The sequence below is a fragment of the Callorhinus ursinus genome, unplaced genomic scaffold, assembly GCF_003265705.2.
Source record: "Callorhinus ursinus isolate GAN/ISIS: 27379988/994484 unplaced genomic scaffold, GSC_fseal_2.0 scaffold22, whole genome shotgun sequence".
NCBI lineage: Eukaryota > Metazoa > Chordata > Mammalia > Carnivora > Otariidae > Callorhinus > Callorhinus ursinus.
In genome coordinates, this window is record NW_027397084.1 from 25,527,660 (window position 1) to 25,547,201 (window position 19,542).

Consider the following 19,542-nt stretch of genomic DNA (forward strand, 5'->3'; position numbering starts at 1 on the left):
AAAGTAGTACCCACCTCGTGAGATTGGTGAGATTAGATGAGTTAGTGCAGGTAAAGCGATCCTGCAAGCACACAGCAAGCTCTCAGTGAATGTTAGCTACCGTTGGGATCGGTATCATCTTTGTCATCACCCTCATTATGGATTCTTGTGATAAGCAGTCTAGCATACGAGCGTATTATATTGGAGGGATGAGAAGAGGAGAGAGAGTTGAAAGTTTTACAGAGGTAAAATCTCAATTGAATCTAGAAAGAGTAATAGAAATTAGTAGGGATAGAAACAAAAGCACACAAGTTCTACAAGATGCCCATAAACCCTTTCGTTGTGCAGTCCTAGAAAGTTTGTACAAGAGTCTACAGGACTCTACATGTCTGTCACCACCACCCCCTCCCCCATCACCAAACTTGTCATCTGACTCTTCCCTCTCAGCACTTCCCTTTCCGGTCTCCTTACTTTGCTTGAACATACCAGGCACACACCTGCCTTAGGGCCTATGCACTTGCTGTTTCATTTTCCTGAGATACATTTTCCATGAGATATATAGGTGGCTAACTCCCTCCTCACCTGATGTCGCCTATTCCGTGAATCCTTCCCTGATCACCCTACTGAAAATGGCAATCTGCGTCTGCCCCCAAATCCCACCCTCACACACATTTCTGATCCTCCTGGCCTGGTGTACTTTTTGTTGTTGCTAGCATATTTCACCTTCGATTATACTATATAATTTACCTGTTGAAGGCTTTTTGTTGTTGCTGTGTATTGTTCGTCTCCTACAGATAAAATGTCAATTGCTTAAAGGCAGAAATCTTTTTTTTTTCCCCACAGACATATGCCAAGCACCTAGAACAGTCTGGCATATATATATACATGTTCAACAAATACTTGTTGAATGAATAAATGAGTGAAAACCTTTATGACAGGGAGTTTCATGAATTGGCCTAAAACTCTGCTCTCATTCTGCTGAATATGAGAAAAGGAACATTTGTCCTCCCAGTCCCTGAGCCCTCTTGGGACAAAGCATCAATTTCCCATAATGGTGTATTTTTATTTTGAGCTCAGATGCCTACTGGGCCTCCAGCAACTCCTCCTGCTATGCATTTGCCTTCCTTCCGTTTGCTTTAGGAGGTCTCCCATCGATTTCAGGCATGTGCAGTGTACTTCTCTACTCTTCCACACACTACAGTGCCCTCTCCTCATCACAGGATCAACAAAGTAAATAAGAATATCAGAGATATTCCTTTAATATGAGACATTGTCTCTTAGTGCTTTCCAAGGCCTACCCCATATTTCATAGTTTCTTCCCTTCTTGAGCAAGGGTGCAACCCCAAGGGCATACATCAGAACCGACTCCATCCCTTCTCTCTGCTGACAGTACGTGAGAGAAACAGGTTAGGAGCCAGACATACTTACATTCTTATTCCAGCTCTCCTTCTTACTGACGGGGTGGCCTTGTCCAGAGCCTGTTTCCTCATCTTTGACATAAAGGTGATACCTGAAAGGATTCTCATGAAAGTTAGTAAGTCAGTGCCTCCCTCAGTACCTGTCCTAGAGTTACCCTTCAATATATCCTCTTTTCCAACAAGGCAAGGAAAGTGGTAAGTGAGAGATGTTTCTCTCTGCTGCGTCAACCCTTTTTTCATCCCTCAGAAGTGAGACGTCATGGTAACAGAAGGCCCAAGGACACATAGCTGAAACCCTGAATTGGAAGGACAACAAGGGTGAACCCAGTTTTTGGCAATAGCAAAAGAGATGGGGGAGACAGGAGCAGTCCCACAAGTCTGTATACCCTGTGAAGGTGGGCTTCATACTTTGACGTGTATTTCTAGTGGGCCTGACAGCAGGGCTTGGCATATAGGAGACACTTTGATTATCTGGCATTAGTAAGGAATGACAGACAGTTGTCTCTGTTGTTGGAAGGAAGGGATATCAGGAAAGAAAAATAAGCATAAATTGTAAAGAATCAACTATTGAGAGAAAAATATACAGTTATCAAGGTTAAAATACATGTTACTTTTGATGGTTTCAATGGGATATTTTAAAATAAGTTTTAGTTTCTTGACCACGATATTTTACATTTATTTCAAATATATAGTAGGCGAGACACATTTTAAGTCAAATAGGAATATGTAAGCTGCTGCTTAGGGAGGTAAGCTCTCTATATAAATATTTCTTTGGGAAAACACATTTCAAGTTCCAAATGCTCAGTATATATATGTATATGCTTCTGAAATGTAGAGTAAATTGAGAACTTTATTCTTTGATTTGTGATCTGTAATTAGCTTTTTAAAATTCTCCATGGTTACAAAAGCATGTTTATAATAACTTTGGAAATAATTTTAATACTTGATTTAAAATGATTATGTGAAGCATATTTCACTTGGGATTTTTCTTCTCATATTTTGTGGGGGAAGAATAACAAACGACAAATCCTTGCAGCACTCTCTTTCAACTTGTAAACACAGAGGGCAAGTCCCCCCTTTTTAGCCTTTCAGCACCTAAACCATTGCTGTCATCACATCCATCCTCACTACATTGCTGCCCTGGACTTGTTTACTCATTAGGAGAGGCAAAGTTGCTCAGCAGGGGTCCATACTAAATCATTCCTGCAGACAAACCTGTCTAGACTAAGGGAGTCCCAGCTTCTTGTGTCTCCTGTTGGGCAACTTGTGTCTTCCACCCAGCACCACTTCTGATTTTAATTTATTATCATTTGTTTTTATTTTAAAAAACACTGATTGACAAAACCATCTAAGTAAGATAGTTGTCATTTCTCATGTCTATTGCTTTTATCATTGTATGAAATTACTGTAGCTTTTTCCTCATATATTTTGTATTTCTTTAACATTTCATTCCACAGGCACTCCAGAAAGTCTGAGAGATCTAGCATCCAAAAACAGACTAGGAAAGGCACTGCCTCTGATGCAGAAAGGTAGGCTTGGTGTTGTGCTGTGTGGCCATCTTCTATTTCAGCTGATAAATTCAGGGGTGCCTTAACTCTCATTTTACATGATCAGTTTTTAAACATAGCCTGTGATGTTTAAAGACATTCATGTAAATAGATCTCCTATATAGGAATAACCTCAAGAAACAAGAGAAGGGTAATTTGAAGGTGGCCCTTAAATCGTAGGGTTTAAGGAAAATCTCATATATTATTTCTCTTAGTGATCACGCTGATCACTAAAGAGGACCAAATCTGTGCTAGGACATTAATGTTTTGTTTCTGAGATTATTTAAGTGTTAATCAATGAATATAATACTTGGAATATGCAATTATTTTGAGTGTTATTTATCTGAATGATGTCATCTTTTAAATCTCTTTTCTGCAAATAGATCTAAGATTCTACTTGTATATGAAAGATATTTGTTGAGTTAATGTAAAAATTAAAGGAATTACTGACCTTTCTTTGCAATTCATCCAACTTTACAACTTTTTTAAATATTTTTAAGTGTAGATATTAACACTTTATTTTACATAGTTGTAAAAAACACCTAATGTCCCATTAACATATTATTCATTCATCCAAAAAAACATTGAGAACATTCAGGGGGACAAAGATGTAAATGAAAGAATGCATTGAAGCCTTATAGCTGTTACTATAAAGGTATGCACAAGATACAGTGAAAACATGGGGAAAAGTGGAGTACAGAAAGGAGATACCTCCTAAAAGGTGTCACGGGAGCGAAATCCAGATACATAAAAGTAGATGTGAAGAAAATACTCCATGAGAAAGAAAAAAATATGAGAAAACACTGAGGCTTAAAAGCTGGAGAAATCCCTAGATGGTATGTTACACATGACCTTGTGGACTATTTAACAGAAATTCAGCTTCTGTTTTATACATCCATGAGCCATTGATGGGCTTGAGACATGAGAAGCTGATGATTGGCTTTGAGTTCCAAAATCATAGATCACTAAAACATTTTGGAAGGTCGATTGAAAGATCCAAGGGCAGATGCAAGACACCACTAGGCTGCCACAATAGCCTTGATTGAGATAAACTCTGGACAGTTCAATAATTCATTTAAAAGATATGTGCCAAGCTATGTGCTAAGTTCAAGGAATAAAATAGTGAACAGCAAAAGAGGAAAGCTTCCCAGGAGATATTACTTCTGAGTTGAGATCAGAAAAATAAGTAGCTACTAGCTACATGAATGGGTGTGGATAAAGAGAAGATAGAACTTATTCCTAGCTAATATCTATGGAGATATTGACTGTTTAGAGAATCTAATTTACAATAGAATGAGGATTTAGAGAATTCAAAAACTGTTGAATAGAAATTCAGTTTTACAAAGGAGCTAGGCTTTGAGAAAGGAAATGAAGCACAAAGTTCTAGTACTTTAGATAGATAGATAGCCTATAATGAAACAGTATTGATTATGTTTCCACTTACATATTCTTTAATGTCAGCTCAGTTAACTGCAGTTTCTTTACTAGCATTATAAATGACTTAAGTTCCTTAGACAAGTTTTTAATCATCAGCCATCATTCACTGCCCCTCTGCCTCAAAGACAGACATAATTTCAATTACTTTGACATGATTGAAAATTTTCCTCAAAGTCTTATTTATTTTTATTCCATTCAGGCTTTAATTCATTTAACAGTTACTAGTTGAGTGACTACCATGTGAGGTTTTATTTAGGATATATCAATGAACAAGTCTTTTTGATGATAAGATACTGTTTTTTATAAAATGCTAGATGATTGTAGAATCAACTGATGGTGCTTAACTACAAATGAGTAATATTTGGGCATTTCCTCTACAGCACTGAAACTTGTCTGTAGATAAACACAAATCCTCCATCTCTCCAAAATGAATAGCAAGAATTTGATTGATTTCCAGTCTCAAATGTTTGCTGCTTAAGGACCATATTCATAGTACTCATGCTTTATTTACTTTGCTAATAGGTTTTAATATAGAAAACTCAAACCTTTTAAGTGTGTAGATTTGTTTGATTATAATTAAAGCTCTCCATTGATTTGTATTAGAGTGTAAATTGTATGCCTGGTTTTTAAGTGAATTGTTGAATAACTAGTTATAAAAGAAGAATTGGCCTGGATTTTCTAGGTTTGTGTTAGCTCTTATTTCTTCTTTCTTTATTTTTTTCTTTGTAATTATAATTTATTGACTTAGAAGATACCTTGAGTTGACATCTAACTACAGATGAATTGAGATTACAGTATGAATGCTTTGGACACTGATTCGAGGTCTTTGGGAAGTTAACAACATACTCAAAGGATTCATACCACACAGTCACCCCTTGGCTTCTGGCAAAATATGCTATTTAATGGTCATCATTTTGAAGGCCCTTTGTTGGCCTTAACAAATTTGGCCTTATGGGAAATAGTGTTGTAAGAAAATATTTTGAAAGATATGGTGACCAGTTATAGGCAGAAGACAAGCAGAACTCATGTCCAAGCTTTGTGCCTAGCATTTAAAGCAGTGCTTTTCATTCTCTCGGGAAGCTCCTTAATAAAAGTCTGACTCGTCACTCTCATATGAATTCAGCTATATGACCTGCTAGCACCATTTCTCCTGTATACTCTAGTGACTTTTCTTTTTGTGGAACCTATCCTCTGCAACCTATCTAGGGGATGTTTTGTCAGGACTAGTATTTAGAATTAACCGATTCTAAAAGGAAAGCTTCCCAACAGATATGCCTTTTATGTTGTGCTGGTGCTATTGGAAAGAGAATGTGTGGGCCCGTAATGGCCATTACAAGAGGAACCATTTTGAGCAGTTGACCTTAAATACCACGTGCATGTCCATCCTTTAACAAGCCATTAAAAAAAAGAATTATATTTTTAAGCTGCATTAGAAGAAATTTACTATTGCAACAATAGATATGTCTGACTAACAGCCTCAGATTTTGGTGAGAAATGTGTTTTACTTAAGGTCAAGTCAAAACACTAGTCTTAGGTGAAGAGAGTAGGCATAGATTAGACTTAGATACATATTTGGAGATGGTGAACTAGCCTCAGGCATACTTAGGTTTGAATTAGAATTTTGCTCTAGAAGCCTTATTTTTTGTTTAAAAAATTATGGGATATTTATAGATCTATAAAATGGAATATGTATTCATTAAATGCCATTTCCCATACATTTTATACCTACAAACTCTCGGGAGACAGTTCTGTTAAATCTTGTCAAACAGTTTGATATTTGGATATATATTTAGATTTTGTTTAAAAGATTAACAGTATATCCCAGGATTTGTCATTTTTTCCATCTTGTGATATGGAAACAAATCCTGTGTCAATGGGCAGCACAGGGGGCAATTGTTGGCGCTCAGTAGATCGTGTGGATCCTGCCTTTACCACACGTTAGCTCTTTGTCTTTTTACAAGTCACTCTATGATCCTCAGTTTTTCTGTCTGTAAAATATGAATAATGATATTTCTCAGACTTGTAAGAATATCAAAAAAAGAACATACATGTGTATGTATGTGTGCACATATATGCAAACGTGCGTGCACGTGTCCATATATACACAGACATTCCGTGCCTGGCTCCATACTGATGCTCAGTAAAGAATACTTGTTCCTGTCGTCTTACTTATCCCCCATGCACTCCTTGTTCCATTCTCTAATATGGTTGTTCCTCATCTCTTCCATTCTTGCATCCTTATGTTCTTAGCACATCCCATTCCATTGAAAACATCAAGGCTCGACAGCCTGGGTTCTCAACATTTCCCTCCTGTACCTCAGAATTTCTTGATTGATTAGCCTTCTCTCTAGTCTGAAATGAACTGCCCTTGGTTCCATTATCTCTCATCTCTTTTCAAAGTTCCGCATTTTCACTCTCCTCAGCTTTCCTTGCTGTAATTCAGAGGTACCGCTTCCCTCCTCTCTCTTCCTCAGGCAGAGTGGTTTTTGATGCCACCCCTTTGGTCTGTGCTTCATGCTTGTAGTTCGGCTGGCAGCAGGGACTGTTTTCTATTGAGGGACTTTTAGTTCATGTCAAAGAAGAAACAGATCTAGTGCTAAATAGTGCCCCTTCAGCACTACACAAGCTGTTCTCAGACCCTGTAAGCCTGTGGCTTTGGAGATGGGAACAGTAAGTCATGGAGTCTCGATCTGTATACTACTCACCTAGGAAGCCGTTTATTTGTCTACAAAATTGCTTTTTATATCTTTGCCATTCAGTTTGGTGCCATATAAGGTCCACCTAAATTACTCATATTTCAAGTCACATTTAAGTAGTCCTTTTAGTGCTTATGAATTGTATTAAGGAATGAAGTAAGATTTTAGTGAAATTGAAATGAAATTTCTCAGTGCTAGGGTGAAAACTGTTATGCACTTTTTAGACCACACTAAGAAAGTCTGTTTTGAACAAGGATGGCTTGAAGTTTATCCTCATAATAATGGCTTTTAAAGAGTAATAGATAAATACTCTTGCTTTACCAAAGGAAAGGACTTGATCATGCAGTCCTTCCCATATAAATTATTTCTATAGAGTTGTTTTGTGAAAAGTCAATTGAGAATGAATGAACAGTCTTAGTATGTATTGTTAGTTCTTTTTTCTTTTAATTTGGAAATTGAGACAACAGTCCAGGTTTCGAGATTTGCATTAGGGCCTGATAAAGCATTAATCCATAGGTCAAGAAGGTAAAAATGCACATTTGTTAAAGTTTTAAGTTGTACTTTTTTCCCATTTTATTGTTCTGAAATAGAGGAGAGACCCTGAATTAAAATAATTATAGCTGTGAAAATCATTTTATTTCAAAGAAAAATTGTCAGTCTGAATACAAGTTGAATAAAATCTCTATAATTAATGTACTTCTGGTGATCAATATGTGCTCTTTACTCTTACACTTCAAATCACTTGATAAGTGGGTTTATAGCATTGTTTCAAAAAGGATGAGGTATTATTTCTTTGCTTCTGTCACTGTAAAAAAATAATCCATATTGGGTATTTTAAACATTCATTTTATTTAAAATATATACTGAAATGATTAAAAAAAGGCAAAAGCATGTATCTGTTTTAAGATACATATCAGTTTTTAATTCTTAATCCTTAGTTCATAAATTCACTTCATAATAATTTTTAACCCTATATTATGGTAACTTTCAGTATATGGACAAATATCTTTTCAGACTTTTTTTTAATCTTAGAAGATATGTTATTATGCATACATCAGCCATTTGTATTTAGTCAGTTCAATAATGAAACATACTCCATCCTATTGTATCATTTAAATTTGTTGGTCTGCTTAAATTAACCTCAGAAGACACCTTCCTTTTGCAGCCTACTTGGAATAAACTTCCTATTGCTGATTAAAATTATGAACATTGTAAAAATATACACAGAGTCCTACAGAGCACTATTTCTTCTTGAAGGCAAGTGCTTGAAGTATCGCCGTATTTGTTATTGTAATCATATTTATTCATTCAGTCAAGGTATCTGTATTGAGTTCTTGCTCTCTGCACAGCTGAATTCTAGGCACTAGAGGTGCAGCTCAGTAAAAACCAAGAGACAGAAGTCTCTGCCCTTGTACAACTTAACAAGAGGTTTATTACATTGGAGGAATCTGGATTAGCCCTCTAAAAACCACATGGCATGTACATTTGCAATAACTTGTCAGTTTCCTTTGAATTCCATTTCAGTGATTGCATGATGATGGGTTTCTTCTGGTTTTTAAAGTCGCTGCCTTGTAAGAGTAACCAGGTTTTCCTTGGACAAATGTGTTGGTATCAAACTTAATGTGAACCTGCTGACTGAAGATCTTTTTTGGCCCTAATGTTTTAGGGTTCTCCCACCATGCCTTTCTAGAAGGGGATACGCAGCCCTAAGAGCGACTGATCAGCCAGTCCTTAGGGGAAAACATCCCGCTCGCTCAAGGTCGAGTGAGCACTCTAGTGTCAGAACACTGTGTTCTACCCACCACCTTGCCCCCGGAGGGTCGGCGCCACCTTCTCCGCTTCTGACAAGGTCGCTATTCAGTGTCCAGCCCAGCATTCATGTTCTGCCTCCGGGTGTTGGTGTGGTGTTGTACTTTCCTGAGCACTTGATGCTTTCACTCATTATGACACCATAATTTTTAATCCTTTCTTTGTGGCACTTAAACCTCTCCCACATCCTCTATTACTTGCATCTATCTTCACTGTGCTGATAGTAGTCTGTAGTTCCTGCCAGTTAGCTATCATTGAAAATGAAATTTGGCTGTGTTATGTCCTTCCATCTGTTTGTGGCATATTCATATAGATATATTTTTTGATTATGTAAAATTCTTTATGAGAAATTACCTGGAAAATTCAATGTATATTTGCTTTAAAAAGTATTAGAGAAAATTTTTTATAAAAATCTTTTGTATGTGTTCAGTAAAATCTTAGAGTGTTTGAAAGTTTTTTAGTTTAAAAAAAAAAAGTGAATGCCAGCAGATGGAGGTCCGCTTACTCCTGTGCAGTAGTAGTGTATCTGCACGCTTCTCAAATTTAGATTTTAATTTCAATCCTTGGACCAGTATATTTTATAGCATGTACCCAAGGTTATTTTTTTTAAATATCTGTCAAGGTTTTTCCTATTTAAAAATAAACAAGTGAATGGTAATTTATAAAAGTCTACAGCTAGAACTATTCTAATCACTTACAAATAATTCTAGATATAAATATTGACTTAATAGTGACAATTTAGGCAACAGCCTTTTTTAACTAATCTGTCTACATTGTCGGGATTCAGAGGCTGGAAGTAGATAGATTTGGTTCAGCACTACCCAAAATGGATAACTTAATGAAAAGCCACAGTTTCATAGTGAGTTAATTCAAAGAAGTGAGTCTGATTTTACTCAGTTCAGGAATTCATTACACAGAACTATGTGTGACAGACCTTACCCTGTCTCTCTTAGTCCCTTTTTATAGTATTTCTTTTATCCATATCATCAAAAGCATTTGATTTTGTTTCCAAAGGCTGAATGAGGAGATTTATGTCTGTTTTAATAGTAACAGGAAGAGGGGAAAGGTATTTGTCAGGTCCTCTTGGAGTTTCACCATTTCATTCCCCCTCTGTTTTTTGCCCACAGAATGCACAGACAAGCAAGTCCAACCCATCTTCCTCCTGCAGACACATCCTTCAGCAATCGGAGGGGACGACAGCTCCCACAGGTGCCAGTGAGAAGCGGCAGTATAGAACAAGGTATCCAATAAAGAAAGATCATTGTCCAAAAACCCTGGATTTGAGAACCACCTCTTTTTATACACCTTTTATTAAATGAATAATACTTTATGTAGTTTACTGAATCCTAAGATTTTGTGTCTTAGGATTTTATTCCCAGAACCAAGTTATAGTGGTTCATGGCATATACTCTGTTTTTGCTGAGTGAGTGAATGAATGAATTTTAGATTGTCAATTAGGAGAACGAATTGAACCCTAGAAACACCTTTTTTCAGAGGGACCAAAAAAAGAAAATACAGTTTTTAAACTCTCAGTAAAATAGGGCATTTTATGTGTTAGAAGAAGGTTTATTTAAGCTTATTTTTAAAATACTTTTAAACAAGCATTTGATCATATTGAAGTCCTTACCAGTATTTTTAATTTTAACTTACTTGCAATATCCTGGTTTTTTTACATAAGTCTTATGAAGAAAGAATAACTTAGAGCACACATTTTAGTGTTTTGGTTTTTTTTTTTTAACAATTCATGTTACTTACAGGTTCTCTTATTTTAAGCACATACACACTGTGTTTATTTTCTTAGAAAGAGAGAGAGTGAGAGAGACTGAGAGAGAGAGAGGAGACTTTTGATAATGGAAATTAAATTCCCTAAACTATCTGGGCTAGATTATTTCAATACTGGGTTAAAATAGTTACTGTTTTTTTTCATGTGACCCAAGGTCTATCCCATTTCTTAGTAGGTGAAAAGATTTATCAGTATATGTTATCACACAAGTATTATCAGAGATCCATCCGTTAAGTAAAGTACTGAAATAATTTTTAATTTGGGGTTATAATATAAATACAGAGGACTTGTATTTAAAATGTGTGTTCAAAATCATCATCCCCATAAAACAACTAAAAGGTTAACATTTTGAATTTTTTCAACAGTGTTGGTTGTTGCTGATGTGAAATTTTGTATTTCATTCTATATTGAGGGAGCTGCATACGTGTTTTACTTAATTGAAGTAATTTACTGAATGTATCACTTAAATGTTGTTTTACTTAATTGAAGTAATTTACTGAATGTATCACTTAAGTGTATCAGAGAAATATCACAGAAATGATCTAAGAAGATAAAGACATTGTTTCAAAGACTCATATGACAGAGGGTATAAACAGAATACTTGGTTTAGAAAAATTAGTGTAGATTTTAAGAAATATCAACTTACTAATAGAGGAATGCTGCTATGGTAAACTCTGGATGTGTATTATTTTTAAAAATTATACGTTTTCATGAATATGTCATGCTTCAATATTCAGGGTTGTTATAAGAGTATTCATTTAGTTAATAAGGAATCTATGATGCCATGTGAAACTCTGACTTTCTTTTCTAAAATAGCAATTAATTCATTGGAATTCTCAATTCATGTGTTTAACAAACTTTCTTTTCTCTTTTGGGAACATTTTGAGAAGATAATTCATAATTAATGTTTTTAAGACTCTAACAATAGTCCAGATGAAACTGCTTTAAATAAAATTTGGTGTTTCTTTAAATTATCCATTCATGAACTCCTGTTGCACAACTAAAAGAACCACAAATTCTGGAATTTTGCTACAAACTCAGTGGCCATATTTTGCTAAAGATCAATATCCAAAAATCATGTGTTCCTAAAATTCTTTGCATTTCCTCCAGTTGCTAAAACACTCTATAGGTTCAAAAGCATATAAGGGTACTGCATATAACTCTTATATAGTGAGATTATAGTCATATTATATCTATAGAAATAAGAATTGCTTCTGTGTAATCAGTTGGATTGTATGCTGGATTTGGGTTTTTAAAAAAAGCTATGTTCTATTGTTAATATCAACATTACTGTTTATGATATTCATATTCACAGTTGTCTTTCAGAGAAATCATCAATTTGTAAGGATTGAATTGAGGTGGGAAGAAAGGAATGACTGAGGATGAAATTGATGGAGTTATTTTGAAATTTAATATAAATACACTAGTCAACACTTTTTGTTATTTGAGGTTCCTGAAATTTATGGTCTCAAGAGTCATATACATGAAACCTTTTTAAGATATGAGAACAAACATGTGTTATTGTATCTTAAGTGTTCTTCCATAATTAAAACAGATCTGGTTTACTTTTGATTTTATTATGTGCTCTGGGACTTTTGGAAAATAATAGTGTCTGCCATCATCATATCATGGATCTATTTCAAACTGAACAGACATGACATCTTTGTGTGTCCTAAAATATGTTTTTAAAAGTAAACTTTTCATTTGGTTCCTAGATGAGCCAGAATTTAGCACATTAAATTTATGATCGATTTCATTGTTGATTGTAGGGCTATAGAATTTTGGGTTTTTTTCTTTTGATAGTATTTTTTAAACATTTCAATCTTCCATGAAGTTAATGCTGAATGCAGTTCATTTGCAATTAAGCCTCTACTTCTTTCTTTCCAATCTTCTTTTTTGTTGCTGTTGTTTTTTTATTTTTATAAAGGGTAGTTTTACTTTTTTTTTTTTTTGAAAAAAAGAACTGCGTTGATGATAAGCAAATATTTCAAATGGTTTAGATTCCTGGATAGTGATGCAACTTCATGATGAAGTTATAAAATAATTTATTCATGCGGTTTCTGGATACAGTTATCTACTTGATTGTTTTTAGGATTTGTGCCAGGATGATTAGATTATTTGACTGGATGCATGTTTTGTTTTCTTTTGTTTTCTGTAATTCAGTTTTACTACTCTGTCTTTGTACCATGGAAGCAATATGTGCTCTTTTAAAGGCAAACACATCCTTTGAAAAGACATTTTTACTTAATTTTTGAAAAAGTTTTTTAAAGTTTCTTTTAAAAATTAAGAATGCTATCCTATTTGCTACATGGAATCTGATTACATTAAAGTATACTTAGAAGAAAAGAAGAGGCGTGATTACAACACAGATTTTGAGATAAAGTAGCCAAAAAAGTAGCCTTACAATTTAGGTAACTATTGGTTTGTGGTAATTGGGCAAAGACTTCTAAGAAATTTCTCTGGTTATATTCCAAAGTTGTATTCCAACATAACCCTTGTGGAGAGTGAAGCTGAAAGCAACATAACTGTTTGCATAAAAATGTTGTATGGTTTTCTGAAACCAACCAAGTGATTTTTTTTTTTTTGTGCTCCGCTGGGTATCTTTTAAAGAAGTATTTAAAAATTATTTGTAAACTAACACTTGGTGTGCCAGCTGTATTTTATGGCTATTATTATATCTGCTACTTAAAACTCTGATGATACCCCCCTTCAGAAATATCTAGCTAGGCCATTATTTTTCAATAAATAGAGTACAAATAAGGAGGCAGATATAAAGCTTTATGAAATCTCTAAGAATTATAATCTCCAAAGAATAATTTCACTTTGAGATATTTTAATATAATTAATTTGAGAAGGAAGAAAGGATTACTTAAATTAGGGTAATTTTTTCATTGTGGAAAATGTTACTGAATATCTTCACAATGAAAAGAAAATGCCTACTACCTAGTAAAAACTGGAATTCCATTTTTCATGAATTATGTGAAATTTCAATTATCTGAAATGCTATCATTTTTTAAATGATAAGAATGTTTGTTATGAATATTAAAGATGCTTTTTAATACACTTGCAATAAAAAGTCATAATGGATTAAAATTAGAATGTTTTAGAAAAATCGGTGCTGAAATATTTTGCACTTCTTAAAAGGCAAGAAAAAATGCCACACAATACATTTTTCAGTGCCAAACTTTAATTTCCCAGTGTTTCTGTTTTTTATTTTAAATCTTTAAATTGTTGTATTCATTCTTTCTTTGATTAATTTTAGTACCATATTTGAGACTTCCTTATAGTTTGTCATTGCAATTTATCATGTCACATTATATGTTGTACATTTTTATTATTCATGCCATTGTGCTAATTCACATTTCCGTGTCTAACTATAAATTTGCTGATTTCTTTCTTTTGTTTCCATCATTATGTGCATTTAATTCATTGAAGAACAAGAAAAATATAACTCTTCCACAAAAGGTAAATATTAATGTAACTTTTTAACCATTTAATATTATTCCTTTTCTTTCATAATATGTGTTATATAACTGTATTTATTGAAATAATGAGAAAAATTATTTAACATAAAGGTAGTTTTCTCCCTGCAATGATTTCGTAGGGCATTTGGTATTAAGTATTTTGTATTATTCACATCGAAGAGGAAAAGAGTAAGAGGGCTTTTGTCTCAGAATTGATCTACAATGACAATTCCTTTTGAAAAATAACATATTTCTTATATGTTTTTGTTTGTTTGTTTGTTTGCATTCCCCTGCTCTCATGTGAAGGGTTGATTCTGACTTTCTGTTCAGGGGAGTATCTGCTGCAAAGGAAGAGAAAAATCCCTGCATCTTCCCTTTTGATAGCAGCAATATTATAGAATGTTTGGCCCCCCACTGCAATCATGCATCTGGGAAACAGGTGCCTAAATGTCACCTTGCTTGGCCTCAGTATGGTTATAACACCCACCAGTTCTGTCTTCCTGAGCGACAGACGAGGAAAGCCGCTCAGCCTGTTATGCTGGCACATCGGTGACCTCCTGCCTTGCTATCTTTTGGATCACAGTTGATTTTTGGTCTTTGGACTTGAGTTTCAAGTAGATGTATAACTTGTCCTGCTCTCATGTGCTGCCCATACCATTTTCTATTCAGTATTACTGTTGGCCTAATAACTAAATATTTGAACATGAGTTTTAGCTTAATAAAATAATATTATTAATAATTAAAAATTAAATAATGCTGTATAGTGTAATAAAAGTACATTTACTCAGTATTTGTGGATTAATAATTGAATTAATTTGTTGGACATAGTAATCCTAAAAATTAGTCCTGAGAGTAGCATCATCCCTTTTTTATGAATGATAAAATTCAGATTCAGAGAGATTAAGAGATTTACCCATTTACACTGCTGATGAATGGTAGACTAAGCCCAGGTGTCTCACTTTTTGACCTCCTGCCACTATACTTTAGTATATCCTATTTTAATAGGCACAAATCCCAAATATATTATCCCTAACTCTTAGTATATTAAGGTATGTGTTATATATCTCAGTATTATAGGGTGAAAATGGAAGGTAATATTCAATTATTTAATTTGAATTTATAAAAATAAATTTATATTCTGGTAAATGCATAGCCTGGCAAAGTGACATGCTAGGCAATAAGTAGACATTAATAAAAAATAAAATGTTATTCAGTAAGATCAAAATGTCTTGGTCCTTAGATTTTGCACTGATTGCTGGCCATCCTGCATTTTTAATTCAGGTATCAGAAACACAACATTAGATCCAGTGTTTCACAAATGGCCAATGCATTTGTACTTAGATTTAGAAGAATTTAGTTGGATTTGCATGATAAATTTTACTATGATAAAAACATTAAAATGTTATATTAGAAATGGGTCATGACATAATTAATTTAGCCAAAAGGAAGAAAAATGTAATAATTCTTCCTCTAGAGAGATCTTCCATATATATTATTACTAGGCAAAAGCTACAATTAGCTAATCAAAACAAAACAAAATTCACAAGTTGTACAACCTAAAGTCTCTATGAAGTATACACATTTACAGCCTCACTGCAGAGCATGACAGATTGTTACATTTCTACAAGGTCATTGTGTTCTGGCTGAGATGTGTCATCACTCTGCCAAGTCTTCTTTGCACATAGGACATGGATATGCTTCACAGAATGGACCACATGACTGAAAACAGCCAAAGAGGCACATCCCAAAATACATGCAAGCCAGGCAGAGAGCAGAAGAGGACGCTGCACCTCTCTCCTCGGATCTCAGGGAGTATTGCTTAGTCACAAAAAGTTTGAGAAGCCCAGAAAGGATAGAAGCAAGTTCAAGAAATTTCTTTAAAGTCAAATTTTATGTTCACGTACCCCATAAAAAAGAAACAGTTTTACTTTGCATAGAAACCCTGCTGCTATGAGCTGATCTCTTCTGGGATGGATTGTATTGGAAAATTAAGTTATTTTAAGTCCTCGCTGGGTAGATGAAGACTGGGACAAGCCATGCCCAGCGGACAGTATAAGCTAAGGGGCTCCTTGTGAGAGCTTGTTTTTAATGAATTGTATACAAACTAATGGTCCCGGTTTGTGGAGGACTGAGAGGTTTCCCAAGATGCTAGAACTGGGACACTTCCAGGCAAAGTGGGATGGTTGGTCACCCTAACTGTAGGGGACCAGTATTTTTCAGCATACGTTTGTAAAGCATATGTTCATAAAGCGCATAAACAGAGGTGTTAAATACTGTGAACACGTTTATGTTAGAATTTATTGAGCACTTATTCTATGTCAGACCTAAGAGTGCTATATATTTATCTCACATTCTTACAACAACCTGAGAGATAACTATTAATATCTTAATTTTCCAACCAAGGAAGCTAAGGCTTTGGGAAGATTAAAAACTCGGCCCTTTATCAGTCATTTGTTTGGTAAGTGGTAGAACAAGGAATTAGACTTGAGCCTCCCTCCAAAGACCTTGTTCTTAACCACTTTTGTCTACACTGACAACACTTACTAGTGCCTACTGTGCATGCAGTACCACATGATTATGGTAACCACACATGTGCAACTGTAAGGAAGGGATCAGTACCTGTTTCACAGAGAGTCAGGGGGTTAAGCACATTGCCTAAGGTGACAAAGCTGCGGTGCAGCAGAACCAGATTTTGAGTCCACAGCCCATGTTCTGCCCCGGGTTGCATGTTACTGTGCCATCTCCCACTTACAACATCTTGGAGGGGCTCACTTAGGGGTCCCACCTCCCCCTAAGGACCCAGCTTTTTACCACTCAACTAAAGCTTCTAATACTTCTAATACCTGGCTTGTCCCTCAAATTACCATGTAATTTGAGAAAATAAAAGCGGTGTGTGAATAAAGATAACACGTTCTTGGGGCTGAAAGTTAACTGAGGAACTATGAATGTTCATAGTATGTTATTTATCTTTTACCTCCCTCTTTTATGTTGAAAGCTGAGAGACCATAACATTTTAGACTTCACAAACTGCTTTATAGGCCTATTTTAAATTATTCATTCTAAAAGTAAGCCAATCTTTCCCTCTCTGCTACATTTCTTGGACAGTTTTAAAGAGCCCATGAATGTAGTTTGGGGGCATCGAAATAATGATATAAGAAGATCAAAACAGAACCAGAAATTAAATGATTTCAAGGTGAGAAAAAAATGTTACTATCGTAATAAATTTCTAATTTATATGCCTTTGGATACTATTTCTTAAGTGTGTTAACTTTTTGGGTTTTGGAAGCAATTTTGAATCCTAGCAAAACACATCACATTCTCTTTTATACAAATATGAATTTTCCTTATTATAAAAAATGTATAACTTACGCACATGGAGAATGAAAAACAATTAGAGTTCAGGTTATTAAATGATATGAACAGGAACAAAGAGTAAATGGCATTTGTTGCTTTTTTTGTTTTGCTGTTTCACTAATAAAATCTATAATAATGATTGCAACCAGGAGATAGAGGCTATGTAAGGATTGTCTCTAGTCAACTGTATTTTAAAGTATGAGGTTTCTATAAAAATGCTCATATCAGTTACTTGTACTTTTCTTCCTTAAATGTTGACAAGAACAGTTGGAATACTAAGTTATGCAAAATACAATTTTTTATGGAACTATTAAGCGTTAACCTTCATTAGGTGCAATTCATATAAAAAAGTGAAAAACATGATTTTGATAATTTCTTGTTACCTAAATTATTATATAGATGATACTTACACATTTACTTTAACAGTATACTGTGGTTGTGAAACACATTATAGGAAAAAATCGGGTAACTTAAATCTTTGCTAAAGCAAGTAAACTAATTTGTGTATTCTTCAGAAGCAGCATTATTTTAACTGTCACTAAGTAGAAAAGGATTTCAGTTTTATTTACCTTTTTATTAGATTCCTATTTAGTAGGTGCATAATAGGCCAGGGATTCATTTCCTGTTATTGTATCATGTTGTGATTTCAAAGATTTATGTTTCTTTATCTTACAGGGCTTTGCTTTTCTTGAACACTTATGAATATTTATGAATAGCTATTATGAATAGCTATTCATAAATATTTAGAGCTCCATCAGTAAAAAGTCTAACTTATCCATTTCTTTTTTTGGCCACAAATCCATAAATATAGTGTCATTCTAGCCTTCTCTTTAAACTTTAGAGATGTAGCGAGTAAAGCCGCTCATATAAAACAGTTCAGAACTCATGGTTTCAACCCTGTTTTCCCATTCTGCTGATTCATATGTGGTTATTTCTAATAGTATATAGACTTTAAAAACTTCAAAGTATTTAACACATATCATCCAAGGCTTAACTGGCAAGAAATGTCTCATTGAGGAAGAACATCATTACCCCTATCTTCCTGGGATTTGTGGAGAAAGTGTAGAGGAAATAATAAAAGGCAGACTGATGTCTAGCCATGCATAAGCTCTTCGATTTTTTTTCCTTTAATAGCATAAATTTCCCTTGAATATTGTATTTTTAAACAAATTTTAAAATTAGTAAACACTTTTTACAGGAAAGAGACTGTCAAAAAATTGATATTTAGCAGTTATGCCACATCAAACCTTTCAAGATAGATATTGTTGCCCTTAGTGTAATTGGAAATGAGAACCATGGATAAACATATTGGATATCACTTGGAATAAACAACATGACCCCTCAAGGAATGATTTTATTATCCCCCCAAAGAAGCCTTCCTTACACGGGTTGCTTTTCACGATGACTGTATTCTCAGAAGTGCCTCATAAGGAAAACAGTGCTCCCTCTCAGAATAGAAATACATTTTAAAAAGCTTTTTACCCCTGTGAAACACAAAAGGGCAAAAATGACAGATTCTTTCTTCAAGAGCCTAACTTTCTTACCTGTCAAGTATCTGACTAGTATTTTCAGTGTTACTCTGACACTTGGCAGTTTTGACACTGAAAGTTATGTCTGGGGTTGGTAATCCTGAGCTTTGTTTTAGACAGTTCAGTGAAAATCAGCATGCTAAAAACAACAGATGGTCTTGTGGTTTGGGCTGCAGTGAGATTTGAGGGATTATATGTACAAATTATCTATTCCGCCTATGTCGATATTCCATTTCAATGATCTATACCAAAACAAAAGTTATTTTCTTTAAAAGCCTTTAAAGGAAAGGTGGTGTTTTCATTTAACATGTTATTTACTTGTGTTTAATGCTTCTCATGCTGGATAGATGTTATCTTTTATTTTTATTGTTCATACTATGATAGCACAATCCTTAATGTCTAAGAAAATCATACAAGAGGAAAAGGAAAACAATTTGACACATTTCTGCCCTTGCAAATCGAAATGCATTTTATTCTGGGAAAATGACCCAGAATTTGGGCATTTCTGTATAGTCAAAATATTCTA

At 34.5% G+C, this 19,542-nt stretch overlaps 1 protein-coding gene across 49 annotated transcripts in view; it reads left to right on the plus strand.

The window, feature by feature from the left end:
- RIMS1 (regulating synaptic membrane exocytosis 1) overlaps window positions 1-19,542 on the plus strand; it is a 487,750-nt gene that overhangs the window by 359,888 nt on the left and 108,320 nt on the right. For 13 of the 49 annotated variants that reach the window (XM_073905196.1, XM_073905212.1, XM_073905202.1 and 10 more), the window contains 2 exons: window positions 2,855-2,926; window positions 10,014-10,126. In XM_073905196.1, the coding sequence (XP_073761297.1) occupies window positions 2,855-2,926; window positions 10,014-10,126 (185 nt within the window). Of the gene's footprint in view, window positions 1-2,854; window positions 2,927-8,743; window positions 8,927-10,013; window positions 10,127-14,104; window positions 14,135-19,542 lie in introns of all 49 variants that reach the window. The other 36 variants (XM_073905183.1, XM_073905188.1, XM_073905193.1 and 33 more) reach the window with 5 other exon arrangements.